The sequence below is a fragment of the Heloderma suspectum genome, chromosome 2 (assembly GCF_057233095.1).
Source record: "Heloderma suspectum isolate Gila_16-S chromosome 2, 16-S_ref, whole genome shotgun sequence".
NCBI classification, from domain to species: domain Eukaryota; kingdom Metazoa; phylum Chordata; class Lepidosauria; order Squamata; family Helodermatidae; genus Heloderma; species Heloderma suspectum.
In genome coordinates, this window is record NC_139459.1 from 358803731 (window position 1) to 358829914 (window position 26184).

The following is a 26184-nucleotide window of genomic DNA, read 5'->3' on the forward strand; positions in this document are numbered from 1 at the left end:
CAACATTTGTATTAATGACTTGGAGGAGGAGGTGCAGGGAATGCTGATCAAATCTGCAGATGACACCAAATTGGGCGGGATAGCTAATACTTTGGAAGACAGAAACAAAATTCAAAGTGATCTGGATAGACTGGAGCGCTGGGCAGAAAACAACAGAATGGCATTTAATAGGGACAAATGCCAAGTTCTGCACCTAGGAAAAAGAAACCAAATGCACAGTTACAAGATGGGGGATACGTGGCTCAACCACACTACGAGCGAGAAGGATCTTGGAATTGTCGTCGATCACAAGCTGAATATGAGCCAACAATGTGATGTGGCTGCAAAAAAGGCAAATGCTATTTTGGGCTGCATTCATAGAAGCATCGCTTCCAAATCCTGGGAAGTACTAGTTCCCCTCTACTCAGCACTGGTTAGGCCTCATCTGGAGTACTGTGTCCAGTTCTGGGCACCACACTTTAAGAAGGATGCAGACAAGCTGGAGAGGGTTCAAAGGAGGGCAACAAAGATGATCAGGGGACTGGAAACAAAGCCCTATGAAGAGAGACTGAAAGAACTGGGCATGTTTAGCCTTGAGAAGAGAAGGCTGAGGGGAGATATGATAGCGCTCTTCAAGTACTTGAAAGGTTGTCACAGAGAAGAAGGCCAGGATCTCTTCTTGATCACCCCAGAGTGCAGGACACGGAATAATGGGCTCAAGTTACAGGAAGCCAGATTCCGACTGAACATCAGGAAAAACTTCCTGAGTGTCAGAGCAATACGGCAATGGAACCAATTACCTGGGGAGGTGGTGGGCTCTCCCACACTGGAGGCCTTCAAGACGAGGCTGGACAGCCATTTGTCAGGGATGCTCTGACTTGGATTCCTGCATTGAGCAGGGGGTTGGACTCGATGGCCTTGTAGGCCCCTTCCAACCCTACTATTCTATGATTCTATGATTCTTTTGCCTCCTGATCATGAGTTCAGGCTTAATCTGTTTCTTCTCCCATCCCTTCAGGGCAACATGTAATTCTAACAGCCTAATACAATGCTATTACATTTTGCCAAATACTACATGCTATTGTATATCACTTATATCAGGGATGGGGAATGTGTGGCCCTCTTGATGCTGTTGGATGGCATCTCCTCATCCCTCACTATTGGCTATGCTGGCTACAGCTGATGGAAGTTGCTTCCAACAACATCTGGAGGGCCACACGTTCACCATCCCTGGCCTATACATTCCTGTCAATTATCAAATAAACCGTAAGGAAAGATTTAAAACAAATATAGGATGTCAGATACAGGCAGCAAATACTTGGCAAATTAGGGTTACAAAAATATCTGGAAAATGTTCCACATCAGAATTCACAGCAGATAATTTCAAAAAGGATTATTTTTAACTTTAGAAATTATTTTTAACTCTTTATCAAAACAAGTACCCTGGATGAAATATTCTGGCAGTGGCTCAAAAAGAAATGGGGATTATTTTTTGCCCTCAAGGCTTCACTGATTATGATTAGGCAAAGCCCTTCTGTGGGAAAACTCACAGCACGTAGATTGCTCTGAGGTAACTTCGCTTACCTGTACAAAATACCCCAAGGGCAATGAGGATGTAGAAAAGCTGCATTTCTGACTTGCACTTCTCCGGTTGTTTTTCTGTCTCTCTTTCTGCTGCTTCTGTGTCTGGTACAGTGGTAGCAGTAGTGCAATTCTACTATTTGTTGAAAGTGTTAGTTTTCTGCCAAAAATGTGGAAGGCTAACTCCACCCCAAAAACGCAGCTGAGTTTGGGGAAGTGCTAACATCCATTATGCCATGCCAGGGTGATAGGGTGAGATGGGCAACCAGAAGCCTTATTCAATTGGAAAAGAGCATTCAGGGACCAGCACAAAACTCCAAAGTTAAAAAAAAACACCAATCCAGCCTGCTGAGGCTCCCCGGATGGCTCCTTCCCCTTTCCTGCATCTCCACCCTCTTTCCCCCAAGTATTGATCATTTGGTGATTTCTCAGCTCTTGTGCAGTTTTTTCCTGGTTCTAAAAGGTTGAAATGCTTCTCCTGTCGCATTCCTTCGTCCTCCCCCTTCGCAATCAACACACTCCAGGAAACAAGGCTACAGGCTCACTACTTTAGTAGTTAACGAGAAAAATGCAGATCAAATGCAGATTCTAGCACAAATCTTGACAAATGCAGATCAAATGCAGATTCTAGGACACTCTCAGACTGCATAGAACCAGCTAATCCACACATCTATGAATATCAATAGAGGAGACAAAGTGGAAGTTAGAGGAGTTGCCAGCAGTCTGGGCATGAACTTCTCAGCCAGACTTGCTTTACAGGGATGCCCCTCCCTTAGGGTGGCTCCCTCCTATGTTGGCTTCCACAAGTGGCCAACCTGGCGGAGCATCTGAGACCTGCCCCTACCGTCCCCTGCTTCGCTCTGCGATGGATCTTAGCATCCTTCAAGTCACACCCCTTGACCTCCTCCTCCTCTGAAACTTGAGGTCTCATGGTGGAGGAATAGGGGCAGGGGGCATTCAGGCTGAGCCATCAATGTGTCAAGGTCTTGGGAAGAAAATCTTGCCATATCTGGGCTTACTAGGGAGGGTGCCTCCCCCTGTTCTGGCTGTTCCCATTCTGAATCCGAACTGCCAGACATCTCCACACGCTCAGATTAATTCCTGACATCTCCTAAGGCTTCATTGCTGGCAGTAAGGTAAAATTGGCTGGGATTTGTTGTATTTTTGGACCTGCCATTTTGCCTTTGGCTCCACCCCTTTCGCTTTTGGCCCCATCCTTTGCTGGAATGTGGTCCCCTAAGATCTTCTCTGAAATGGAATTGGGCCATCAAGCTGAAGGAGGTTCAACATCCCTGGTTTAATATCTGATACTTACCACCTCTTAACTCTGGAAATTCCTAGCTCAAAAGAAGGTTTAAAGAGGATATAGCTGTACTCTGGAGGAGTACAGGGTGTAGTGTAAGTGTATTCTGCTGGCGTATCTTCATTGGCAGAACAGAGTGTTCCACCAGCATATTGGGGTTTTCCACTAGCTTATCTGTCATGCCAGCAGTGTATCTTAGGATATGCAGGCGTAGCAAGACTTTTGCCACATCCTAGAGCCGTTCAGCAGCAGAACCTGTGTAGAGCTGACAGAACTCGGGGAATTCCAGGAACCACCTACTTTTTTCTGAGTTTTTGTAATCATAGGCTATAACTGTCTTAGGGTGCTTCCAGATGGAGGGCTCCTAGCAATAGAAATTGGAAGGCATTGTATGGCTGTTCCATCTTTTTCTTCTCAATGGATTTTCTGCGTTGAGGAAAAAGATATACAAAGCAGTGGAAGAACACAGATGTCCCATACTGTGGTCCCTTGAGGCTTGTAAGTGAAGCTGGTAGCATCTGATGCCAATCAGAATAAAGCAAGAAGAAAATAGCACCTTGAGGGTTGGACTCGATGGTCTTGTAGGCCCTTTCCAACTCTACTATTCTATGATTCTATGATTCAGTACTACTCCAACAATAGAAGGATGTTTTCTCAGCAGGGAGCTAAAGCCAACTGAAGCCTTATGTAGGCTGACAAGATCTGATCACTTCCACCCCTCCTGGAGGAGCAGACTGGACTGTTAAAGGGCCCTCACCTGATTTTGTAGCCTGAGACTTCTGCTACAGGATGACAGCAGAATGAGATGATAACAGGATGAGAGGATGACGACAGGGCTGTGTCCTCGAGCTGGAAGGGCCCTGATAAGGCACTGACTGTCCTGTCCCTGAGGAAGTTAGCCTTGTCCTCATCAGAGTCCTCTGCTGCACATTGGAAGGTCCAAGGGGCAAGGGCTTCAGGTCATGACACCAGAAGAGTCACAGGTAGAAGATGACATAATCTGGACCACCATAAACATCTGTGAATGAGGCAGAGAGATTGCACAATAAAAGCATCGTCTGGAACATCCTTAGACTCCCTGAACTGAATGAGGAGTTTCCCCCACATTCTTCCGGGAGAGTGGACTTAGCAAGAAACATTCAGTCTGGCTGCCTCCTGAGCTCCCAGACTGGATGGCAATTCTTGGAACTCTGAATCCTTGAACACTATGTGATTCCGGGAGAAGTCTGCTGAGATCAACTCAGCCCTGGACACCTGGCTTTGAGAGCCCCTTTTTTGCACTTCTGCTTCCAGTGGGCTGTACCCAGTAAGCCTTGCCCTGGTCAAGGAAAGTTTTTTTTTGGGGGGGGGCTTATTTTGGGGTGGGTGTAGGGTTTGCCCTGACTCTGACCCTCCCTCTCCTGCTCTGTGTTTTGGACAGAGCATTAGGAAGGGAAGCTATAACACACATAATTTTTCTCTTTCCTGACAGCTTTTCAATTTTAACTGCAACTCCCCTGCTTTTCCTCCCACAGGCCAGAGCAATCCACTGCACAGCCTCCTTGGCAATATCACTTCTCACCCTCACTTGTTTCTGAGACAGCCTTCAATAGCTAACAGTCAAATTTCACTTTTGTTATGCGTTATACCCTTCCCTTGAGTTCCCTAATTTATGATTGTGGTTTTCAGCATCATATGTATGCCGATGATACCCAGGTTTATGTCTTTTGACCAGCTTGGGGAAACAGAGGCTGGATCTACACTTACCACCTTTTTTCGCTTCCAATGAGGTTTCACCACCCGCCTTTCACACTACAAAGTAGCCGCCTTGAACTGGAACCGGAATTTCCCACTTCTGTGTTCCCGCTTTCAATACCCTAATATCCTGGTATTTCCCCTTAATGTGCTCTGATGTTCTGCCTTTGCTACCATATCCAGTCGTAGTCCCCTCCCCCGCCTGTCCATATGCGGCAGTGTTTGTATTTCCCTCCTGTCCAGTCACAGCTCTCAACGGCCCCATGTCATCTTCCTGCTACAGATCACATAGCTTCCTCAGCAGCCCCCATTTCCTCAGCAACAAGCAAAGGGCTGGATATGTGTGCGTGCTTGTCTGATCTTAGAAGCTAAGCAGGGGCAGTCCCAGTCAGTGCTTGGATGGGCAACCGCCTGGGAATCAGGCTTCCTGCACTGAGCAGGGGTTGTTCTATCCCTTCAAATGAGATTAAGTTTTACCCCCTCCTATCCCCCACTCTGGATGTTGTTGTTTTTTTAATTAAGGCGTTATCTTCGCAGAATCAGGGCTTCTCAGCAATGTTTTTTTTTCTAATTGAGGCATGATCTTCGAAGATTCGAAGTTGTGAAGCTTCACAACTTCACAGAGAAGCCCCGATTCTGCGAGGATAATGCCTTAATTAAAAAAAAAAACATCCGGAGTGGGGTATAGGAGGGGGTAAAACTTAGTCTCATTTGAAGGGATACAACAACCCCCTGCTCAGTGCAGGAAGCCTGATTCCCAGGCGGTCGCCCATCCAACTACTGACCGGGGCCGACCCCGCTTAGCATCCGAGATCAGACAAGCGTGCGCAGGAAAACAGCACAGCGCTCGGGTGTGAACCGAGCTTGCGCATTTGATGAAGCACTGCAACGGGGAAAATGGGTGAGTGTGAATAATCACGTTTTAATGCGAGAGCATTTAACCCGACAGGACACTGAATTCATTGTGATGGCGGGCGCAATGTAGATCGGCCCAGAGTGAGCATCGGTGGGAGATAGAGATATTCTTCGTGGATATCTGCCCACTGCCTCATTTGAACATGGACAAAACGGAAATTTTGATCGTCCACCCAGATCGTCCTTCTCCTTTTCCTTCTTTACCCTGCCCCCTTTGCTTTCAAGGTACTCAACTTGTCCCAGTCCCCATTGCCAGGGACCTGGGGGTCCTGGTGGATGATCGTCTCTTGCTGTGCTCCTTTATGGAGAGTACAGAGAGGACTTGTAATTTCTACTTAATGAATATCCACCAGATCCACAGGTTCCTGTCTCAGGTGACTGAGGACATTCTGGTTTGGGCCTCAGTTGTTTCACGTCTAGACTATTATAATAGTCTTCTAGCATCCCTCCTTCTTTCCTCTCTCCATCCTTTAATCCTGGTTCAGAGCAATGCTGTCAGGATTGTTCTGGACCTTCCCCATTTTGTTGATATTACTGGTTATCGCAGGGCCTTGCACTGACTTCCATTGAAGGCCAGGGCCCTTTACAAGATTTTGGTCCTGGGCTTTAAGGCCCTAGGGTTGCATTACCCAGCCTATCTATCCTCTCTCTTGTCCTGGTCTGTCCCAGGGCGGGCCACTAGATCCACGGGCCAGGCTTTTCTGACCTGCTGTACTTCACAGATTTCAGTGTCTTGTTATCATGTATTCCAGGACCTTGTTCTGCAGCTGTGGAACTCCCTTCCCCTACCATTACGGTTAACTGAGAGTTTGGAGGTGTTTAAGAAAGGTTTGAAAACTTATCTTTTTGAGTAGGAGGGGGAATGGTTGGTTGTTTTTGAGGTAAAGTATGCTGATTTTATGTTTATTTGGGTTATTAAGACACTTGTTATAATATTGTAATTAGGGATGCTAGAGAAATTCTTAGAATACGACCTGCGAAATCCGTTGCGGAGCAACCCCCTCAGGCCGCATAGAGTCCGTGGACTTTCGGATGATTTTTTTACTTTCCCAAAATTTACGCATATATATCCGTAGAAAAATACATAAGTTTCTGCTGAGGAAACGTAGAATGGAATAGGGGACAATACACTAAATGTTATGTACTGGGGTAAATTATGTAAATACTTACGTAAATACTTTACATAATTATTTCCATATTTTTCCGCATGAGGAAAAAAAATCGCATCCATCTGTGGGCAGATGACGGAACAAAAGGTACCTGACAATCCGCAAAACACAGACGGAGCGGATTTTACACAGTCCATACATCCCTAATAATTTTGAGTTAAGTTTTATTAGAATTATTGTAATTATGTATTTTAAATTGTTGAGTTATTTATTTTATGTACAGCACTTTGCGACAAAGCACTATATTATTAACTATCATCATCATCATCAACATCATTTTCTCAATAAAAATCTATTTCTGGAAAAGTACTGATCTCGTCTCTCTTGATTTCTTATATAGCTCACAAGAGTACTCTGCTATACAGTCTTACTCCAGAGTTACTATACAAAGTTACTCACACTGTGCTTCTGTCTATTTTAGTGCTGGTTTCTGGGCCATCTCTACTGGACAGGCAAAAGTAGAGCCAGGGTCACAATAGGAAACAGATCCCCTAGCATATTTGAGCTAAATTCCCCCCAGTCATTTATGTTCTGGAAGGGTTTATTCCCCGATCACAGGAAACAGATTGCAGATGAGTATAGACATGTTCCTGACCAATCATGGCAACACAGTGCTAAAGGTGGATACTACTCTAGTTAGGCCAGGCCATACAGAAGGCTCACCTGTGGATGCCAGAGACTGGAGCTGGGACCTTTTGCATACAAAGCATGTGCTGTACCACTGAGCTACGGCCTTGTTTACCAGTCCGGGAACACTTTATGTGAATAGCAGCATACAGAATTTTAAATAAAAAACTAAATAAACTGGTTGTGTCTGGGGCTGAACTGGAGGCCGTCAGCATGCAAGGCATGTACTCTACCATTGACTTGTGGCTCAGTTGGTCATGGCGCACTGACAGAGAAGTAAATTCTCTAATAAAAGGGGTTCTGGAGAGGGAGGGAGATTTGGCTTATGGATGTCAGTTCTTATTTGTTCCTTACACCCCAGAAGAAAACCCTCATGGCCTTAAAGAAGCAGCAGAGGTCAACCAGTCAAGTCAGCCAGGGAGGAAGGAAACACTAAATCTTTTAGAGAAGAGCTGGGCTGGGGTATGATGCAGTCGTGCCTGGGTTACCTTTCTTTTCTCCCCAGCCATTTTGGACCAGTCAGTAGTGGGCACAGCCACAGATACTGAAGAAGCCATGATGCTGGTGAAGATGGCAGGCCATCAGCACCATTAAACCTGAGCACAAGAATTCGGGGTTCAAGGGCTCTCATACTCTTGAGGGGAAGCTGAAAGTAAGCTGACCTAATGGGTATAGGTGGAACAGGAACCAGTGTAATGGAACAGGGTCAAGTCCAGCATGCTCTTAACCTCTGGGTCTTTAGGATACTGAAAGAGAATTAGCTCCAACTTTCCAACGTTTTCAGCACAACATCTTGACTGATGATACCCAAGAGGTACCTGGAATCTGGGTTCCTGCATAGGGGAAGGAAATCTAATGGGTTAGGGAAGTGACAGGTAATCTGGCTTGCTCCTCCCTCTTCACTGGTTCACAGTACCCTGGCTGTGATCAATGATGTCTGCCTATTTTATGGAGTCCTTTCTGTGTGAAACACTGATGTCCCACCATAAATGCAGGAATGGGTGTATGGGAACTATTAATGCTGGCATGGGCCCCTATGCATCTTGGGATAGGCTGGGAAGATTGTATGATGGAAGTAGGCCGCTGTGTATAGTGAAGGACCTTGTTGTCCAAGTGCACTCTGGGCTATAACTAAACATCAACAGATCTACAGAAGAGCAGCTCGGATCCAACTCCTTCCCAGTGCGTAGCCAAGGGAATGGATGCCAAGAAAGCCGTGGCTATTTGAGTTGTTTACGAGCTGCACTCCTATACCTTGTGAGCCCCAGTTGGACCAGTCAGCCATGCTTAGAAAGTATGTGAGATTTTGAAACAGACAAAAAGGAGAAACCTAGAACCCATATCCGGGTGAGATTTGAACTTATGTCCTTATTTCCCTCCTGCGGGGGTGGAGGACCCATTTGGATGGTCCGCCACAGGAGACTGATGGAATCCAATGGATTTCTGCAAGCTCTTGGCAATTTTCCAGTGGAGAAAGCTGGTGATCCAGCCAAGACACTAGTCTTGCTGTGGAACAGTGAGATGCAGAAGGCCATTGACTTGATTGAACCTGAGTGCCCTCTCCAGCGCTGTGGACCCCGCTCTGCTCCCTGGTATACTGGGAAGCTACGATCAATGAAACAAGGTGGACATCAGCTAGAGAGCAAATTGCGCAAGACTCAAAGTGATGGTGACCAAGCACGCTCTAGAGCACATAACTGTGCCTATTGTGTGGCAGTGTGGGCAGCAAAAAAGGCTTACTTTGCTGCCTCCATTGCATCAAGCAGCCTTCCAACAGAGCTCTTTCGGGTGGTCCGTGGGCTGTTAACACTCTCCTCAACAGATGGGGCCCTGATCCCCTAACAACCCGCTGTTTCCTTTTTGTATCTCGCTTTGAGGACAAAATCTCTCATCTCTGTAGTGAACTTGATGCTGTTGCTAGTGCAGTTCCAGTTGAGGTGTCTCATGCCACCATCTGCCCAGTTTCGTGGGATCAGTTTCAGTTGCTGCAGCCTGGTGATGTGGACAAGGTGCTTGCAGAAATGCAACTGACCACGTGCCCTCTTGATCCTTGTCCCTCCTAGCTAATAAAAGCTAGCTGAGGGGGTATGATTGGGTGGGTCCAGTGTGTGGTAAATGCTTCTCTACAGGAAGGAGTGGTTCCTGCTGTCCTTAAGGAGGTAGCAGTGTGACCATTCCTGAAGAAGCCCACTCTGGATCCAATGGTTTTAGACAACTACCACCCAGCTGCAAATACCCTTCTTAGGGAAGGTACTGGAGAGGGTCGTGGGGAAACAGCTGCAGGGACTCTTGAAGGATACAGATTATCTAGACCCACTGCAGTCTGGGTTTCGACCTGGTTATGGGACTGGATCAGCCTTGGTTGCCCTGATGGATGACCTTTATTGAGGGAGGAACTGGGGGAGTGCAACACTGTTAATTCTGCTCAATCTCTCATTGGCTTTTGACCATGGTATCTTCCTGGATTGACTCTGTGGGATGGGCATGGGAGGCACTGTGTTACAGTGGTTCCACTCTTAACTGCGGGGTCGATTTCAGACAGTAACATTGGGTTACCATTCCTTGGCTTACCTGTGCAATCAGATGATGTGGAACCTTCTAAGAGAGAGAGAGAGAGCTGAGATCTTGAGGGTGCTAAATTCTGTGCCCGCTAACAAGTTATAACTGAATGGAATATGTACAGCTCTCCATAGGATATCAAATCCCCTGTCACAGAGTCAGAGACAAGCAAATAAGACCATGTTCCCATCATTTTTTTTTTTTTTGCACAACTACATTTAATACACAATTGTTAACACTGCATTCACTTTACAGAATTAAAAGATACCAGTTCTATTTACACAGAACAGTTGGGTTGGGAAGAGCAGAGTTAGATGAATCCCAGATCCTCCTCAACCAACTGATCTTTGAGCCAGGGCAAGACCTTAAAAATATTGATGTGAAAATCCCTGGCATGGGTGGGTGACTGCTCCATGTGTGCATTGTCACTGTCACAATCGGGCAGCCTCTTAATTTTACAGAGATCAACTACGCCCCAGCTGATCACGCCCACCTGCAAAAAGAGAGAGAAGATGGAGTGAAAACACAGCCCTGAAGTTTTACAGGACCTAGACGGAAGAAAGCCTCATCAGTTAAGCAGAATGGCTGAACGTGTCGCTGACTTTGATCTACCAAGCTGTGCACCAAAGGATTTTTAAAGAAAGCTGACATTGTGGCTGTGAGCTATCTTTCCTGCACCCCCACCTAGAAATGGGTGAGAATTTTGTTCATTAAAAAACTTACCAAAATTTGCATATATTTTTTTCATAAACAGGATAGAAAGAACTTGAGATCTAAAAAAACTCTAATGTGGGAGAAAATGAAATGGACACATTCATCCATCTAGGCAGAGGGCTTAGAGATTTTAGGTCTTAAAGGTCTGGCCTTGAATCCCTATGTATTCAACCATGTTTGTGTGTTTAAGGTAGCCATCTCTTTTTCTCTGACAAGATTCCTTATTGTTAGCAGCTAGGGATGGGGGAGAAATTTGTTCAATTTGCATTTTAATGCGAACTTACCTAATTTTGCACCTTTGAACCACTATGTGAACCGAAACTCAGTTATCCTTCAAAATTTACACTTCTCTGAATTTTGCAGCTGAGTTTTCCAATAAAAATATTTGTACAAAATGCATATATTAGGGGGAAGTGGCCAGAAAAACACATATATTAGTGAAAATAACATTAAAATGCATGATATTAGCAAAATGCATGTCTTAGGAGAAATGTGCACAAAAATGTGTATGACTTTTATGTGAAAAGCTTTTTGTTCTCAAAATCTGGGACAAATTGAATTTAAGATTGGAAAAATGAGAAAATGAGAGAAACTGAAATTGACTGATTAATCTATCCCTATTAACAGCTAAAAAATGTGAATGTGGAAGAAACTGATTTGTCCATTCCTACTCTCACCAAATGCGGCACTTATGTGGTACAGTTGTAGAACTGGGGGACCCACACCTCTGCTTATGGACAATGTAAGGGGATGGGAAATGCAGCTGCTAGTTCTCTGCAGGGCACTGAATATGGGTCTGCTGTTGTCTAACAGAGCCTGGGGCTACTCACCTGGAAGTAGCGCATTCTGTGCTCAATGATGAGGGGACCCCCAGAATCACCTGCAAGCAAAAGGAAAGAGGGGATTCATTGAGGAGTTGATGGCTGTGCAAAGCTCAGGTCTGAAACTGAAAAAGTGGTTGGGAGTCAGGACATGTGCGAGAGTTTTCTTGGGAGAGTTTCATGCATGCATGTATACATACCTAAAGGCCAGTTCTACTGCACTTTGACTCAGATTCAATGGTAGGAATAAAGTCATGGCCATGTTATAATAGCCAGCCACATGGGGCAAGACAAAAACTTGTCTAGAGCAATTAGAACAGGACCTACCCTGAACCCATTAAAACCTGCGCTCAGTCCCCTTGTGGCTTCTGAGACTCCACCAGAAACAGTCCACACATTCTCAAGAGTTTCTCTAAAACCATAAGGACTAGAATGTTGGTTTTCAAATTTTATAGAGGTTCTCAGCATGTCATGTACCACACAAAACACCACATGCTGTTCTTGGGAACCAATCCTAGAGACCTTCTGAATCCACACAGCCATTGCTCCTGTCTTTTCTCTACACATTACGTCCCGGCTCTGGATTCACCTGGACAAGATTCCCTACTTCCTGAAGTCCTAGTTGTTTGGCCCACCCTATCCTCTGGTCTCTGCAGAAAAGGGCTTTGTGATTTGGGGAGGGGGCCAGAGCTGCCTGCATTGGAAAAGCTGCTCCACATGATCGGGCCAGATGCTTCAAAGACCTGGATGGCTGAGGCCATGTTAATGAGCTGTACTATTCACACTGAGAGCACGTCTGCCAATTCCTGCCGTGTTCATTCATGCGAAGGTTACAGATGTGGGGTCTGATCTTTCCTTCCCATGGGGCCTCTGTTCATCCCTACAGGAGGAAGTAAGCTGAGAATACTGGAGAGAGATATCCTATCCTCACAGGACTACTGACTGGGGTTCTCTTTGGGGAAGAAACCAGCATTTTATAGTCCTGAAGAGCCCCTACAGAAACGTATCTCCCTCTGAAATGTAGCGCTAGACTGAAACACAAGGCCGGCCTACCTGCAGCTCTGCTGTGACTGTGGCAACTAGGCGCCCTAAAGAGGAGGGAAACAGGGATAGGGATGATGTTTCTGTTCCTCACCTTTGCAAGTGTTGGGGTCCACCTGGGGGTCAACACCTCCTGTGCAGAGGAAGCGTTCAGTCACCACCTGGGAGACATCCGTGACATTTTGGTAGTGGCTGGCTTTCTTGGCATCTTCCTCACAGGCCATTTTCTGAAGGGAGAGATGAAAAGGTAGGTTTCTAGAGACAAAGCAATATATCCAGAACGAACCCCATGTACACTTGACACCAAATATTTATTGGGCCTAGTTCTCACTATAGTTCTTTACCTCTTCTCCCACCTACAGTCTGATCACATGATGCTGCTCCAAACAAAAAAATTGTCCATGAGCAACCAGCATGGGAGAGAAAAGGCCAAATTAAAATCTTGCTTCCTGATAACTAATTTTCCACGTGGAGAATCTGGGGGTGGAACAAAGAAGTATCCAAGGATTTGAGCCACCACTTGCAGTGGTAGAGTCCAGGCACAGATCTGCCACCTCAGCTAGAACTCAGATTGACATTTATGAAGAACTGGTGTGTTCACAACTGGCACGCTGTGAGTGATGCTGAGCCGCGAACACATATCTGCTCTAGAGCAGGGGTGAGCAACTTGTGGCCTTCCAGGGGTTGTTGGATTGCAACACCCATCAGCCCTAGCCAACATACCTATTGTGAGGGATGATGGGAGCTGCAGTCTAACAACAGCGGGAGGGCCCCAAGTTGCCCACCTCTGTTCTAGACCATTGGTCCATCTATCCCAATATTGTCTGCTCTGACTAGCAGTGGCTGTCTCAGCCAGAAGTCTTTCCCATCACTTGCTATCTGATTCTTCTCCCTGTCCCTACCCCTTTTTTTGCTTTAGCTAGAGAAGCTGGGGATTGAACCAACGACTGTCTAAAGCTTAGAATCTACTGCAGCTATAACACCACCACCATCACCCCTGGCCTTAGCAGGCAGAGGCGTCACAGCCATTCTGGCTGACATTGGCCCAGCTTCTCTGATGGGCCCCCAATTCAGTGTTAGCAGCTTTTCTTCTCTGAACTTACTGTTTTAATACTAGCACTTCTAGGGGGGGCTGCCACCATTTTAGCAGAGGCATTCCCTCCTTCTCTTCCATAAGAGGAAAGGCTTCTTTCAAGAAAGAGCTGCCAGCATATATGTGCATGCATAATTTAAAATCAAGCTAAGGAGGCTTTCTTTCTTCAGAACTCTTATTTTATTCATATGCAGATTTAATTGCTCTTGATTAAAACTCACACTATTTTTGACTCGGATCTCTTTGATCAGGTGGCATCCCTTCCTATTATTTATTGGTTCTAGTATTAATATCCCACCTCTCTATGCAAATAATCAAGGCAGCTAACAAAAAAAAAATAAAACCAATAAAATAGCAATAAAAACATTCATAAACAAGGCTAAAACAACCATCAAAGCAAAACCAGCAGCAATAAATCTTAGAAGTGGCAACTGGAGAGAGCCCACTGAAATAAAACAGGCAAGCAACAATGGGGTCAAAGACAACATTCTAGGGAGGGAATTCCAGCTTCCAGGTGCCACCACCCAAAAGGTGCCATCTTTTGTGCCCACCTGCCATACATCCAAGGGTGGCGGCATCCTGAGAAAAGTGTTGGAAAGAGTCATTCCAAGGCTACAAGGGAGGTGTGATGTAGCTCGTTTTCATTCTTGTTCTCATCACTATCATAGTGCTAGTGGCCATTGCTCAAAATGGGCCTCCAGATGCCATTCTCACCTTTTCACTAGTCTTGATCCGCACAGTTCTGTGACGCAGTCCATTCCCTCGTCCATCGCGGTAGGTACAGTCGGTTACAAAACGAGAAGGGATGTTCCCGACAGGCAGGAGTATTTCCTCTGAGGAAAGCAAACGACAACTAATGTGATGGGGATGAATTGGCATGAATGGGTGGGCAGATGGGGGGAGCAGGGGGAGAAGCCTGGGAGGGTCAGGATTCCAGTGGACCAGTGGTAGCAAACAATTTAGACAAGTGTGCCACAAGTCTAGTCCAAACAACTACTAGATAGAACCTGTGTAGTGTGCACCACAATGCCTCCCCACCCCTAGCATTAGTGGGATGGTTTTGGTCCTAGTCTACTGAGTTAGAGGGCAGACAGCAATGCAGGAGTGGAGAGGGAGAGAGGAGGGTAGGCCTGAGTCTGCGTCACAGCCCGATTCACCAGCCCTCCGGCTTCTGTCTAGGCGTGCCGCAAAGGCTCCCAGCAATACCAGTCAAAAGACATTGTGCAGCTAGTCCATGTTTCCCCCTTAATGGATTTTCTGTGGTAAGAAAAAGGATTGAAGGAACGGTGGGAGAACACACGCGTGTGCATGCATGCGTGCATTTAGGAATGGGAGATGGCATTCTCTGGGCCCCTCTAAAATTCTGTGAATGAGGCAGGGCAACTGCACACTCAAAGTTCTGCAGTCTACACCACATGAGGCACCTCACTATGGGTTAGCCATTCATAAAAACGGATGACCTCTTACCATGGTCTCTACAGGTGGTCGATCCAATGGGCTTCCTCAGAGCTCGGGTGGCTCCTACTGTGCATGGGAGGCAGATTGGCCTGTGGAGGAGAAGCACCAGAGAAAAATTAGTAGGACATCACATCTGCCCTGGGGTGGGGACTACAACTTGCCTAATTCTTATTTCCAGTTTGCTTGGACAGTGTAAACATCTTCCATTAGACTATAAGGCATCTTTAACCAACACCCGGCCATTCTCTTGAAACCAACTGCCTGCCACACACCTCCTGTTTTAGGAACTATCCCACTAATCTGACAACCAAGGTTTAATTTGCGCTAGGGCTCAAGCATGGCACCTTTGTATAATGCCGAGGATCACCCTTGGAATTCATCAACTGCAACTGGGTGAAAGTCTCCTGAACTGGTGCAAAGTGCATTTCCTTCACCACAAAGTACTTGCATACAAACACAACAGGCCAAGTCTTAACAAGTAATACATTTATTATGGCGAAGGTTTTTGTGGACTACAATCCACTTTATCATATGCAGCAGGCTCTGTTCTATTAAAGCTTATGTCATTATAAACGTGGCCACATTTGCACATAATGCTAAGCCATGATTTGGTTAGCCAAGTTGTGGTTTGTTTGAATGTCTCAACCCGCCCTGGCTAGAAACCATGGTTTATTTTTCAGCAACAAATCCCAATCTGAAGTCATGTTTTGTTGTTGGCTTATGAATCCTGGTTTCTTTTAAGTATGCTTGTTGTTATATTCGAACCCAGAATCTCAGCTTAACCCTGTCTTGTGCCTTGGACCAGGGACCATAGACATGCAAAACATGTCCTGTACCACTGAGCTATGGCCCTTTCCCAGGGTCATGTGGCCATAAGTGAATGGCTACAGACGAGTGATCAGAGGTCATAATGGAGTTTGGGGATGCCACAATACACTGCACAGAAAGATCTACTCTTTACACCCAGAGGCCTTTTCAAATCCCACCAAAACATATATCCATTCGGTCTGTGCACTGCTTTGGCCCGGGGCCTGAATGCCGAGTCAAAGTGGGCTGCTTCGGGCCATTTTGGGTCCCTTCGGAGGCGAAGCGGGCACGACGCGACCCAGAGTGGGTTGGGGGCTCTCCGAAGCACTTGGTGCACTTCAGAGCCTCGGCACTCCGACCCAGCCGCGCCAGCACCTCCAGCTCCTCACCTGAGGTGACACACAGGAGTTGGCCATTGCCCCGTCACCTCCCTCGCTGCCACCGCCAGCTCCCGAGCCCTGGACACACATCGGCCCTCTTTGGCAGGAGTCGCCATTTTTAGAAAGGCAAGTCCCTGCAACAAGAGCCGGCGTGTGTCCAGGGCTCAGGAGCTGGTGGCGGCAGGCAGTGATGATGGCAGCAGTGATAGTGGCGATGGCGGCAGTGGAGGCCACCTCCACCACCACTGTTGCCACTGCCACCAGCTTCTGAACCTTGGACATGCTCTTGTTGCAGGGAGTCGCCTTTCTAAAAATGGTGACTCCTGCCAAAAGGAGCAGGTGCGTGTCCAGGGCTCAGGACCTGGCAGCGGTGGGTGGCGGTGATGACACTGTTGGCGACAGAGGCAGAGGTGGCCACAGCGGAGGAGGAGGAGGCAGTAGAGATGGAGGCGGAGGTAGCAGCCCGGGTAGGAAAGGGAGCTGAAGCAGGATTCGGATGGCTGAATCCCGCTTCGGATTCAGATGGCCAAATCCCGTTTAGGATTTGGGGCCAAGTCGGGTCAGCCCCCCCCCCCCCGCGCGAATTAGCCCCAGCCGAATCAAGCCCACCTCCGAAGCCACAAAGTGGCTTCCAAATCAGACTGGGGGTCCCTGCACAGCCCTAATATCCATATCACTGAGGACTACCAGCTTGTTGTTAAAGATAAAAAGCACAGATCTTCAAGATTCTGCACCAGATCCCAAATTCTACACATGTTGTAGAATTGCAGTAGAACTAGCTGCTCGCCTATGATTGCCCCTAACATGACTTGGATCCTTCAGTCAGGAGCAAAGGTGGGATTCCCCACTTCAAGTGAAGTCAAACTTCACAACATTTTCTTCTTTCTAGTCCTTCCATCTCACCTTGCCATGGCACTCAAGCTGACTTTTTTGGCAAGTTTCACCAAGGCAACATCATAATCATAGAATTCAGGGATTCCAAGATCTTGTAGCTTCCCAATGCGATACTGCGGGTGGGATCGAACTTGAACCACATCAAAGGGTTGTTTGCCTAGGGAAGAGAATAAATGTAAGCTTCCTGGAGACATCCGCAGACATTAGCAGGCTACAGTAATTATCTCCAGGTGATAAAAAGCATCACCAGCTCATTCCTGCTCATCCAGCTGCTTGTTCAAGGCACAAGAGCAGGCCAGGTCAGATTTTTTTCTTGGCAGGTTGGGAACCACCCTATTCCTTCCCTCCATCCCTGTTGTGAGAGGATTTGGCTTACCAATTGAGACAGAGATCTGCTCAGCTTTATCATCTATGGTGAAGCAGTGGGCTGCCGTCAAGATGTAATATTCAGAAACAAGGGCTCCTTTACAGCGCTCAAATCCAGCCCCAGAACGCTTTGATTTGGAAGAGAAAAGCACCATGGATAGTTCAGAGGGGCACTGAAGGAACGCACATCACTATCCTATACATTTCTATTTGGAAGAAAGTTCCACCCTGTTCAATAGAGCTTCTTCCTGGGTAAGTGTGTACAGAAGTGCAGCTTCAGACACCTAGCAGTAGGCAACCTTCTGTCTTTCTGTTTGGGCTTCTGTGACTTTAATAGCAGCACTGTAGGCAGAAATTCAACAGGTGATCCTTTTGCTAGGATGGAGAACTGTATTTGATTAATTTCTGCCAATTGTTAAAGGCACAGAAGATATGTCCTCCCCCCACAAATGTGATAGCTGTCATTCACCCTAGCTTGCTGAATAGTATTGTTCTGGGTTTCCTAATGGATTTCTATAAAAAAATAACTATTCTGCGGGTTGCCAGGAGGCAATACCTGGCCAGGGCTTGGAGCTGACAAAGGCGTTTTTAATAGCAGGATTGCCTGGTGGTGATATGGTTCCATGGGAGCTGCTTGTTAGACATGTTCCTTAAGTCTTCTGAGTAAGGGAAAAGAGACCTCACCCCCAGCTAAGGATTTGATCTGGGTGTTTGGGAATGAAACAAAAGGGACAGATGGGAGCAAGACAGACTAACAGAGAAAGAGACAAGGACAGCTGAGTTTGGGCTCTGTAAGATAACAGCATATTGGGATGCTGGCTGCCTCTCTTTGGACTCTGGAGATAAGATGTGGGGCAGTAGATTGAGCTGTCTGTTGGAGAGCTTAAGTTGTGCCTCCACCTAGGTTAAACCTATATATTTGTCAATAAACTCAAATATTACAACATGCCTCCAGCAAACTCATTCCAAAGGAAACCAAACCTGGTTTGGCCTGAGCCCCTGGAACTTCTCACCACTCGGAAAAGTGGGGTGAGTGTAACAGTATGCTCACTGTCTCCTCTCAGTTCTATACTGCTGCTGAGGGCAAAACATTAATTTTCCCATTCATGCACCATTTCTTGTTCATGCAGGGCCAGGAATTGGGTATTGCAGATGCTCGCCACTGCTCTATAAGCAAATGGAATCAAGAGTAGGGATTGTAGTTTGGGGAAATCATGTTAGGTGACACCTCCCCATCCTCCAGACCACGTTGTCCCATGGCTGTGGGGCAAGAGTGGCTACTGTGTCTCCCACTCCTGCCTCTTGTGTTGCTGCTGACTTTTTAATTCAGATGCCCCAGGCAGCTGGATATGATGACCAGCTCTTGCAGCAAACCACTGACTAAACCAAGCACTTTAGACCTATGGCACTTCAAAGGAATGCTCAGACTCCAAGGTCAGGTATACAGATGCCAGTCTTTATCGAGTATGTCAAAATACTTAGGTGAGTAGAGGATAAGGCTATCAATGGCTACTAGTCAAGATAGCTAAAAATTATCAGCAGTATCAGATGCAGAATGCCTCTGAACACCATTTGTAGGAAACACAAGCCATAAAGTACTATTGCTCTTATATCCTGCTTGGGAGTTTCCCATTGGGGGAGCTGGCTGGCCACCACAGGACCAGAGTGGTGGGCTGGACAGGCCTTTGGTCTGATCCAGCACAGCTCTTCTTATGTTCTTATGAGTGGAGTCAATGGGATGTAACATGGAGAGAGAGTTTCCTTATGTGATTACTGCAGAAGCACAGAATTTGACATCTGATATGCAAACACTGGGATCATGAGAGTCTAGCTAAAAAAAAAAAAAAGAATATTTCTATCTCTTAGGGCTGTAGAGTGCCCAGCAAATCCTCAAAGGCCAGAGGGTCTGGGGAGAGATGTGTTTGCATGGCCCATGTGCCTGGGTTGTTCTCTGAGGCCTTCCCTGTGATTGGTGTTCCCTGCAGCTTGCTCTTACCAACTGGAGGCCTACAGCTGATGTCCCTGGGGTCTAATCTGTCCCCCCACCCCCGCCCATGGGAATCACCTGATCCCCTCAGTAGCCATTCCTCTGCCATGCCTTCCTCTGCTTCCCAAAATGAAAGACATCAGGGAGTGGGAAGAAAAGAGGAAGAACAGAGGTTACGTGATTGTTGCTGGGAATGTGCAACCTCATCTGTAAGTTATTGGAAGGTGTTGCAGTGTTGCAGTTAGTTAGTTCATGGGAATTTTGTCCACAGGTAGCCTTAGGATCTCTGTAGCCTACAATATGTTTTCCTGTGGTTTCTTTCTTTTGCTCCTCCCCTTCCTTCTCCCTGCCCTCTCTGACTTCCACCATTGCTGGGAGCACATGCGTTTGCTCTCCCACTCCTGTCGGTGTGATGGAACACAACATGGACTGAACAAACTCTTTTGAAACTCTACGCTGCACCTGCATTGTACGTGCAAAAATATTTGTGAGTAAAACGGTTTTCTTTCCTTCGCTGAAGAAAGTGTGGTCTCCTTTATTGTGCTAAGATAGCCTGTGTGCATGTGGGGCTGGTAAATGCTCCTTCTGTTTTGCCTTTTTTGTTTTTCTCTGCTAATGGCCTTTCTAACAGGTGGCATCATTACCAAATAATCCCATCAATTGTCCCAGCCACAGAAAGAGGGAACGCTTCCTCCTTCTCTTACTTGTGACCCCACAAGCTATCTCAGCAAGGCTGCACTTCCGCAAACACGATTGCTACCACGTTTTAACCAACCCCTGCTCCTGCGCCTTCAACAGCAACTTGATCTGCAGATAATAGCTGGTGATCATGTTTAGGCAGCTCTACACTATCAAAAGTTTTATTGGGTGATATTTACACATCCAGCTGCTATCAAACGTACCAGAGTATGTCAGGCTGGAGACTTTTTTGGGAGGGGGACTGTTGGCAAACCTACCTGAAATGCAATTGGACTGGAGAAGCATACACACTCCTGCTCATGCACTCCTCCCTTTTTCTCCTACAAAGCCCCCATGAGACCTGTGCTTCTCAAAGGGACTTGGTAGGATTGGCATGAGGAAGAACAGAGCCAGGATCTGAGGGCTGTTCTACACGTACAGCCAAATGAGGTGGGTGGAATGCTGCGGTGGTAAAACGGATCATACCACTTCAGTTTGCAAGTGGTAGAATCACATTTTTAAACTCCTTGCAAGTAGAAACTTAGCACAGCAAGATGCAGGCTAGGCTAAAACGTTTCTCCTTGATGTCGCGGGTGGATACTTGCAGGTGGTTGTTCTTATTTTAAGTGAGAGAGCATTCAAAAATAGGATTCCCATCTTCAATCTGAAGTAGTACAAGTCCAGAATTCTACCTCCTCTCAGCCTGTCACCCCATTCTGTGTAATGTGTACATCTGGTTTAAAGGACCCATGCAACTAGGTGGCTGGAAAGTGGGCCCTGGAGTGGCTAAGCAACCGCAACGTATTTCCTGAAGTGTAGTAGAGACAGTGTTACTTCCAGGGATGGATGCCAATGCCCTAGAATCTGAGGAAAACATTTCCTGCCTATCCAGAGAATCTGGAAGCTGTGAGCCCAACCCAATCTCCACCAGGCTGACTAAAGAAAGCATTCTTCTTTGACTCTGACTCTACTCAACAAACCCAAGACTTACCCTGATGGTGATCATGGTGTGCCAGGGATACTTCTTTTGGTCCTCTGCTGTTTTGTACTCCTTGGCCAAGCCACACATGGACAACGCCTGACTTTCATCTGGAAATACAAAGTTCTCAAAGCCTCTGTAATTTGGCATCTTCTAGAAAAGGAGAGGGGCTAAGTGGGTTGGAAAGGAGGAAAAGGGGGGAAACTCCTGTGTTCATGGGAAGGAAAGTGGGTCAGACAGGAGAGAAGGCAACTAAGCACCAAAGCCCCTGGATTTTCTGGGAGAATTTATTTATTTATTTTATTTATTTCATTTCATTTCATTTCTATACCGCCCAACAGCCGAAGCTCTCTGGGCGGTTCAGAATAATTGAGCCAGTGTTGTAGAGTGGGTACAACGGGATCAGAACAAAGGTCTCTCTAGTCCAGCATCCTGCTTCCCACAGTGGCCAACTATATACCTCTTGAGAAGCCCACAAACAGGGTGTGGAAGCAATAGTCCTCTCCTGCTTTTATTTCCCAGCAACTGGTAGAGAGAGAGCTATACTTCCTCTGAATATGGAGTTTCCATATAGCCAATGTAGATAACAGCATTTTCTCCATTTTCTCCAACCCCCCTTGTGGCACTTTTAGGTCAAGCGGGGCAACACTAAGGCCCAACAGGCCTGGCCAATGCTTTCTGTAAACTGCGTATCTCCCCTAGAACACTTCCCAGAATCCTCTGCCATGTTCCTCTAGAGAGAAATGGATGTGGGAAGGATTCACTGAGAGCAGGTGTATGAGAATCTGCTCTCAAGGGTGACAAAAAAGGGGAAGGCTGAGAGCCAGAATTCCTGTGTGTTCTGGGAAAGGAAATGTTGAGAGTTCCAGTAGGTAAAGAATGGAATCAACAAAATGCCAATTCAATTACCGATCATGTCTTCAAAGGCCACCCGTACATCATCGTAGTCTTTGAGTTTGAAGATGTGTGTCTCTTGAGGCTTACGAGATGCCAAGTCATTCATGTTGCCCATGTTGACCAGATTCCCAACGCCAAAGACATAAACATCTAAGTACAAGAGTAGATGGAGGCATGGGTGACTAGAGAAATACAATGTGTAAGGCTTATTACTCAAGATCTACCAACCAGATTTTCTTCATTTTTGTTTAAACTGGAGTTTGAGCAGTGTAGATGTGCAGAAAATTTTGAAACTGCAACAAAGTCCAAAGCTCAAGCTTTAACAGCAAAACAGTATGTTTCTTGGCTCCATGCCAAACAGTCTCCTATTGCTCTTCTCCAGCCCAGCAGCACTTCTTGAATTCCCATGAGACCACATGACCTTGCCCTCTCCTGTAGGCATTCAGGAAGAATTCCTGGGCAGCAGAAGCTTTGAAAGAGGCCTGGGCTGTTGCAAACAAAAATAAATGGGACATTTGGAGCGTTAGAACAAAATCTTATCTTGCTTGCTCTATGTTGCTTCAAGGAAGAAGAAAAGCAGCCCATGAATCCTTCCCGAATGCCTCTAGGAGAAGGCACAGTCACATAGTCTCACTGGAGTTCAGAAAGAGCTGCTGGGCTGGAGAAGCTTCTCTCTAAAGAGTCCTGGACAGATGCAAGTGTGTTTGTGTGTGTGTGTGGGGGGGCATTTTTAAAGTAAAATCAATACACAACAGAAAGAAGATCCTCAGCCTCAGCCACCGCCTACATTTAAAAAAGGTAAGGGGAAATCATGTCCTCTTCCTCAAGGAGAAAGTTACTCAAAATTCTCACCTCCCCAGCCTCTTTTGCCAGAGCTTTCATCCCACCCCCCATCCCCGAAATGCCAAAAATGGAAGAATTGAAATTTTTGGCACAGCACTAATTTTCATCCAATTATTCTCAGACTACTAGCACCCGTGACAACATGGGCTTTACACTAGTCTTATATAAGAATAGAGTAGTGTAAGGCTTATTACTCGAGATCTACCAGACTGATTTTGCTCGTTTTTGTTTTATACTGAAGCTTGAGCAGCGTAGACATGCAGATAATTTTGAAAGTTCAGAAAATTTCATAGCTCGAGATTTAATAGCCAAACAATATGTTAACAAGTATAGCCTCTCTGCCAGAAGCAAAAATGGTGTTTCTTGCTGTTGCTGCATAACAAGTGAAGCCTCTGTGCCAGAAACAAAGATCACAGCTGGTCCATTTTTCTCTCCCTCTCCCATCTCCATTAAAAACAAAAAGTCCATCCTAGCCAGAAGCAAAGATAGCATGACCTGCCATCAGCCCTTCAAAAAGAACAGCCTCTCTGCCAGAGACAAAGATGGCACCCACTGCCACATTTATCCATCCTCCCATCTAAATGCTTTGTGTGAGCAGAAAAGGCTTCCGCTGACCAGACGTTAACAAGGGAAAACTTTGTTCATATAAAAATAAATAAAACAGAAAAGATGACAAAGATGACAAAGACGGCGGCAAGAGAATGTTGGTGAGTTACATGGTGGGGCAGTTGCTTTACTTTGATAAGGGGAAATATGAGCTCCAGAAGGAAAGAGAAGAGGCCCGGTGGTTGCCATGGAAATCCTCCAGGCTCTCCTCTGCTCCCCTCCCCCCCTCGTGAATGTGAGGGAATACGATTCACTAATGAATAGAACAGCATCAACCCCCCACCTCAGAAAAAGAAATAAATGGCAATAATACCCATTGGAATGTATAGCAAGCCCCCCCCCCCGCATAATGCTCCTGATCTCCTCATCCTCCTATCTTTAAACAACCCCCCCACAAGAAGTAGCCACCTCTTTCCCCCTCTGTCTCTCAGAGGGCGCCCTAGCACCCACATCCAACCGTCTCCCCCACCCCCACCCCACCCTGCTTTGGGAAGCCCTCTTTGCCCCTTTCCTTCTAGGGTTGGGATCTTCAGCACTCCATTGTTGCTGCTTCCCCAATTCCCTTTCCCAACTTTCTCTATTTGCACCGTTTCTCTGTTTGCAACGGTGCTCTTTCCAGACAGCCTGAAACAATGTTGTAATAACAGCAACAACAACTTGCTGAAGGCAAGTGCACAGGCTGGGAAGCAGGAGCCCTTACGAAGGCATCACCTCCTCCTGGCTCTGCTCCACTCTGGCCTTGGAAGGTGCATGGGGTGGACACAGAACAGCCTGGACTAAGCCAAGGGACTGCTTCTTCTGCGGAGTTGGGAGCACGTCACCCCCATCAGCTGCTGTTACAGCGACTGATAAAGGCCTCTCAGGCTTCCCAACAGGTGGGATTTTCTTATTGCCCAGCATACCCAGAACTGCAATTTGCAGTATGTTTCAGACTACTAGCGCCCATGTTGACACGGGCTTTACACTAGTTTGTATAAAATATATTCACATTTATTTGTATTATACAATTCTATTACTTTATGATAGGCTAACACAGCTTGCGACCTATCATGCCAAATGCAGTCCACAATCCATGTAACCTTTTTTGCAGACCTGGGCGGCCAAGAGCAGAAATGAATCACGCTCCCAGTGGACACACAGCTGGTGCATTACAGTCAGCTGGATGGGTCACAAGTTGTTCAGAGACTGCTTTTTTGTCTCCTGTCAATTATTTCATCTGGATATTGTTCTCCCTCTCTTGTTCCTTGCAGTAGGATGACCAGAAGTAGATCAGACTCTCATCGTAAAAAAAACACACACCAGAGTGGCATAAGGAACTAGGAAGGGCAGAAAGTCTGGTTTGAAACTCCAGATCCTGTGAAAAATGATCACACTGGGAGTTACCACAGTGAAGTACAGCCAAGGTGGAATAAGCCAATCATTCCCGAATGGTGGCCTGGAGGTGGTGATGGCTCCTCTTTAGCCCTGTTACTTTTCTTCCCATTCCCCCATGCAGTCCACACATCATCAAATCCTACCCAAGTAGTCATCACGAGGTTCGGCCCATCCAATTTTGAGGAATTCTTTTATTTTCCCGACAACAGGAACTGGGTTACCTCCCATGTTGTAGTCACCTGGGGGCGGGGGGGGGGGAGGGATTGAGAGAGAGAGAGAATCAGTTATTGTAGAGAAAGGTTTGGACCTGGAATGTCTGGATGCTTGGGGTGGGGGGTGGGGGACTAAAAAGGCCATAAGGACAGCTCTGCTGAATCAAAGAAAAGTCCACTCGGTCCAGAATCCTGTTCCTTTACAGGCTTCAAAGAAGCCACAAGCAGGGCCAGAAGGCAGGATGGTCCCAACATCTGGGACTCCCCAGAGCTAGTCTGCCCCTGTTAAACAGAGGTCCCATTTGGCCATCAGAACTAATAGCCATTGTCTGGTTCCATTTTGCAGAGAGTCTGGGCCTTCCAGCTGATAGTCCTTCCACAAAGGAAAGACTCTTTGCACATGATGAGTGGTACTTTACCCTTGCATGCTTTAAAAAATATGTGTTGCTCCCTGGAGAAGAGGCACGGGGCAATACACTCAAGCCCTTTATGATGTGCCCATTTTTGGTTGCAAAGCAGGAAATAAATATCTTTAATAGTAAATGTTATTAAAAACATTAAAAACAAAAATGGGCAAAAATTAGTTTGTCGTGATGAAAAGGGGTCCTGCAAGGGCCACCAAATTCCAGTTGAGAGGATCACAGGGTGCATTTTACTCCTTAAAATCTCACCATCACTCAGGAGGAGGATAACATGGCGTGTCTTGTTGGCAACAGGAGGGGGGTTCAACCCATGCCTCTTCTCTTCTGCTTCCTGTTCAATCATCATCGTGTAGACAGAAAACAGGCCTTTATAGATGTTGGTTCCAGGCTTCTTCTTGTGTTCTGGGGAAGCAAGAAGAAGAGTGAACAGCGCACTAGTTGGATAGCCTATGCAGGCCTCAGAAGGCCTGGGGGGCCCCAGTTTAAGAAACAAGCTTCTCCAGGGGATAAGACTATCTGTCCTGTTGCATTCGTCCCAGAGCCTCTTGGGTTTTGCTCAGCACTCTTGTATGTTGTGGGGGTGAAGAGAGTTCTCAACTGTTGCCCCCTCTTCCTTCTCTCATCGAAACACCACAAGCCAACTGACCTCCAGAAAGCTTCATGGAGGAGCACAGACATCTGTCACATTCCTCACTGAGTGCTTTCTCCTTTTCACCTCAAGGCCAAAGGATGCATTATGTTATCC

At 46.5% G+C, this 26184-nt stretch overlaps 2 protein-coding genes across 12 annotated transcripts in view; both read right to left on the reverse strand.

Annotated features, from left to right (window-relative positions):
* The window catches only part of LOC146355581 (complement factor B-like), a 61503-nt gene extending 56787 nt beyond the window's left edge, over nucleotides 1-4716 (reverse strand). For 3 of the 11 annotated variants that reach the window (XM_084841054.1, XM_084841052.1, XM_084841051.1), the window contains exon 1: nucleotides 1564-2230. In XM_084841054.1, coding sequence (XP_084697180.1) covers nucleotides 1564-1609 — 46 coding nt within the window. In that variant the 5' untranslated portion in view covers nucleotides 1610-2230. Of the gene's footprint in view, nucleotides 1-1563; nucleotides 2231-2875; nucleotides 3007-3620; nucleotides 3882-4609 lie in introns of those variants that run through there. The other 8 variants (XM_084841059.1, XM_084841055.1, XM_084841060.1 and 5 more) reach the window with 6 other exon arrangements.
* A 5199-nt stretch (nucleotides 4717-9915) lies between these two features.
* LOC146355582 (complement factor B-like) overlaps nucleotides 9916-26184 on the reverse strand; it is a 38077-nt gene continuing 21808 nt past the window's right edge. The window contains exons 8-18 of the mRNA XM_084830736.1: nucleotides 25689-25841; nucleotides 24949-25044; nucleotides 21995-22132; nucleotides 21098-21195; nucleotides 17452-17569; nucleotides 17085-17232; nucleotides 15004-15083; nucleotides 14251-14369; nucleotides 12538-12670; nucleotides 11412-11461; nucleotides 9916-10360 (exon numbers count right to left, since the gene is read on the reverse strand). Of these exons, the coding sequence (XP_084686862.1) occupies nucleotides 10178-10360; nucleotides 11412-11461; nucleotides 12538-12670; nucleotides 14251-14369; nucleotides 15004-15083; nucleotides 17085-17232; nucleotides 17452-17569; nucleotides 21098-21195; nucleotides 21995-22132; nucleotides 24949-25044; nucleotides 25689-25841 (1316 nt within the window). The 3' untranslated portion in view covers nucleotides 9916-10177. The remainder of the gene's footprint in view (nucleotides 10361-11411; nucleotides 11462-12537; nucleotides 12671-14250; nucleotides 14370-15003; nucleotides 15084-17084; nucleotides 17233-17451; nucleotides 17570-21097; nucleotides 21196-21994; nucleotides 22133-24948; nucleotides 25045-25688; nucleotides 25842-26184) is intronic.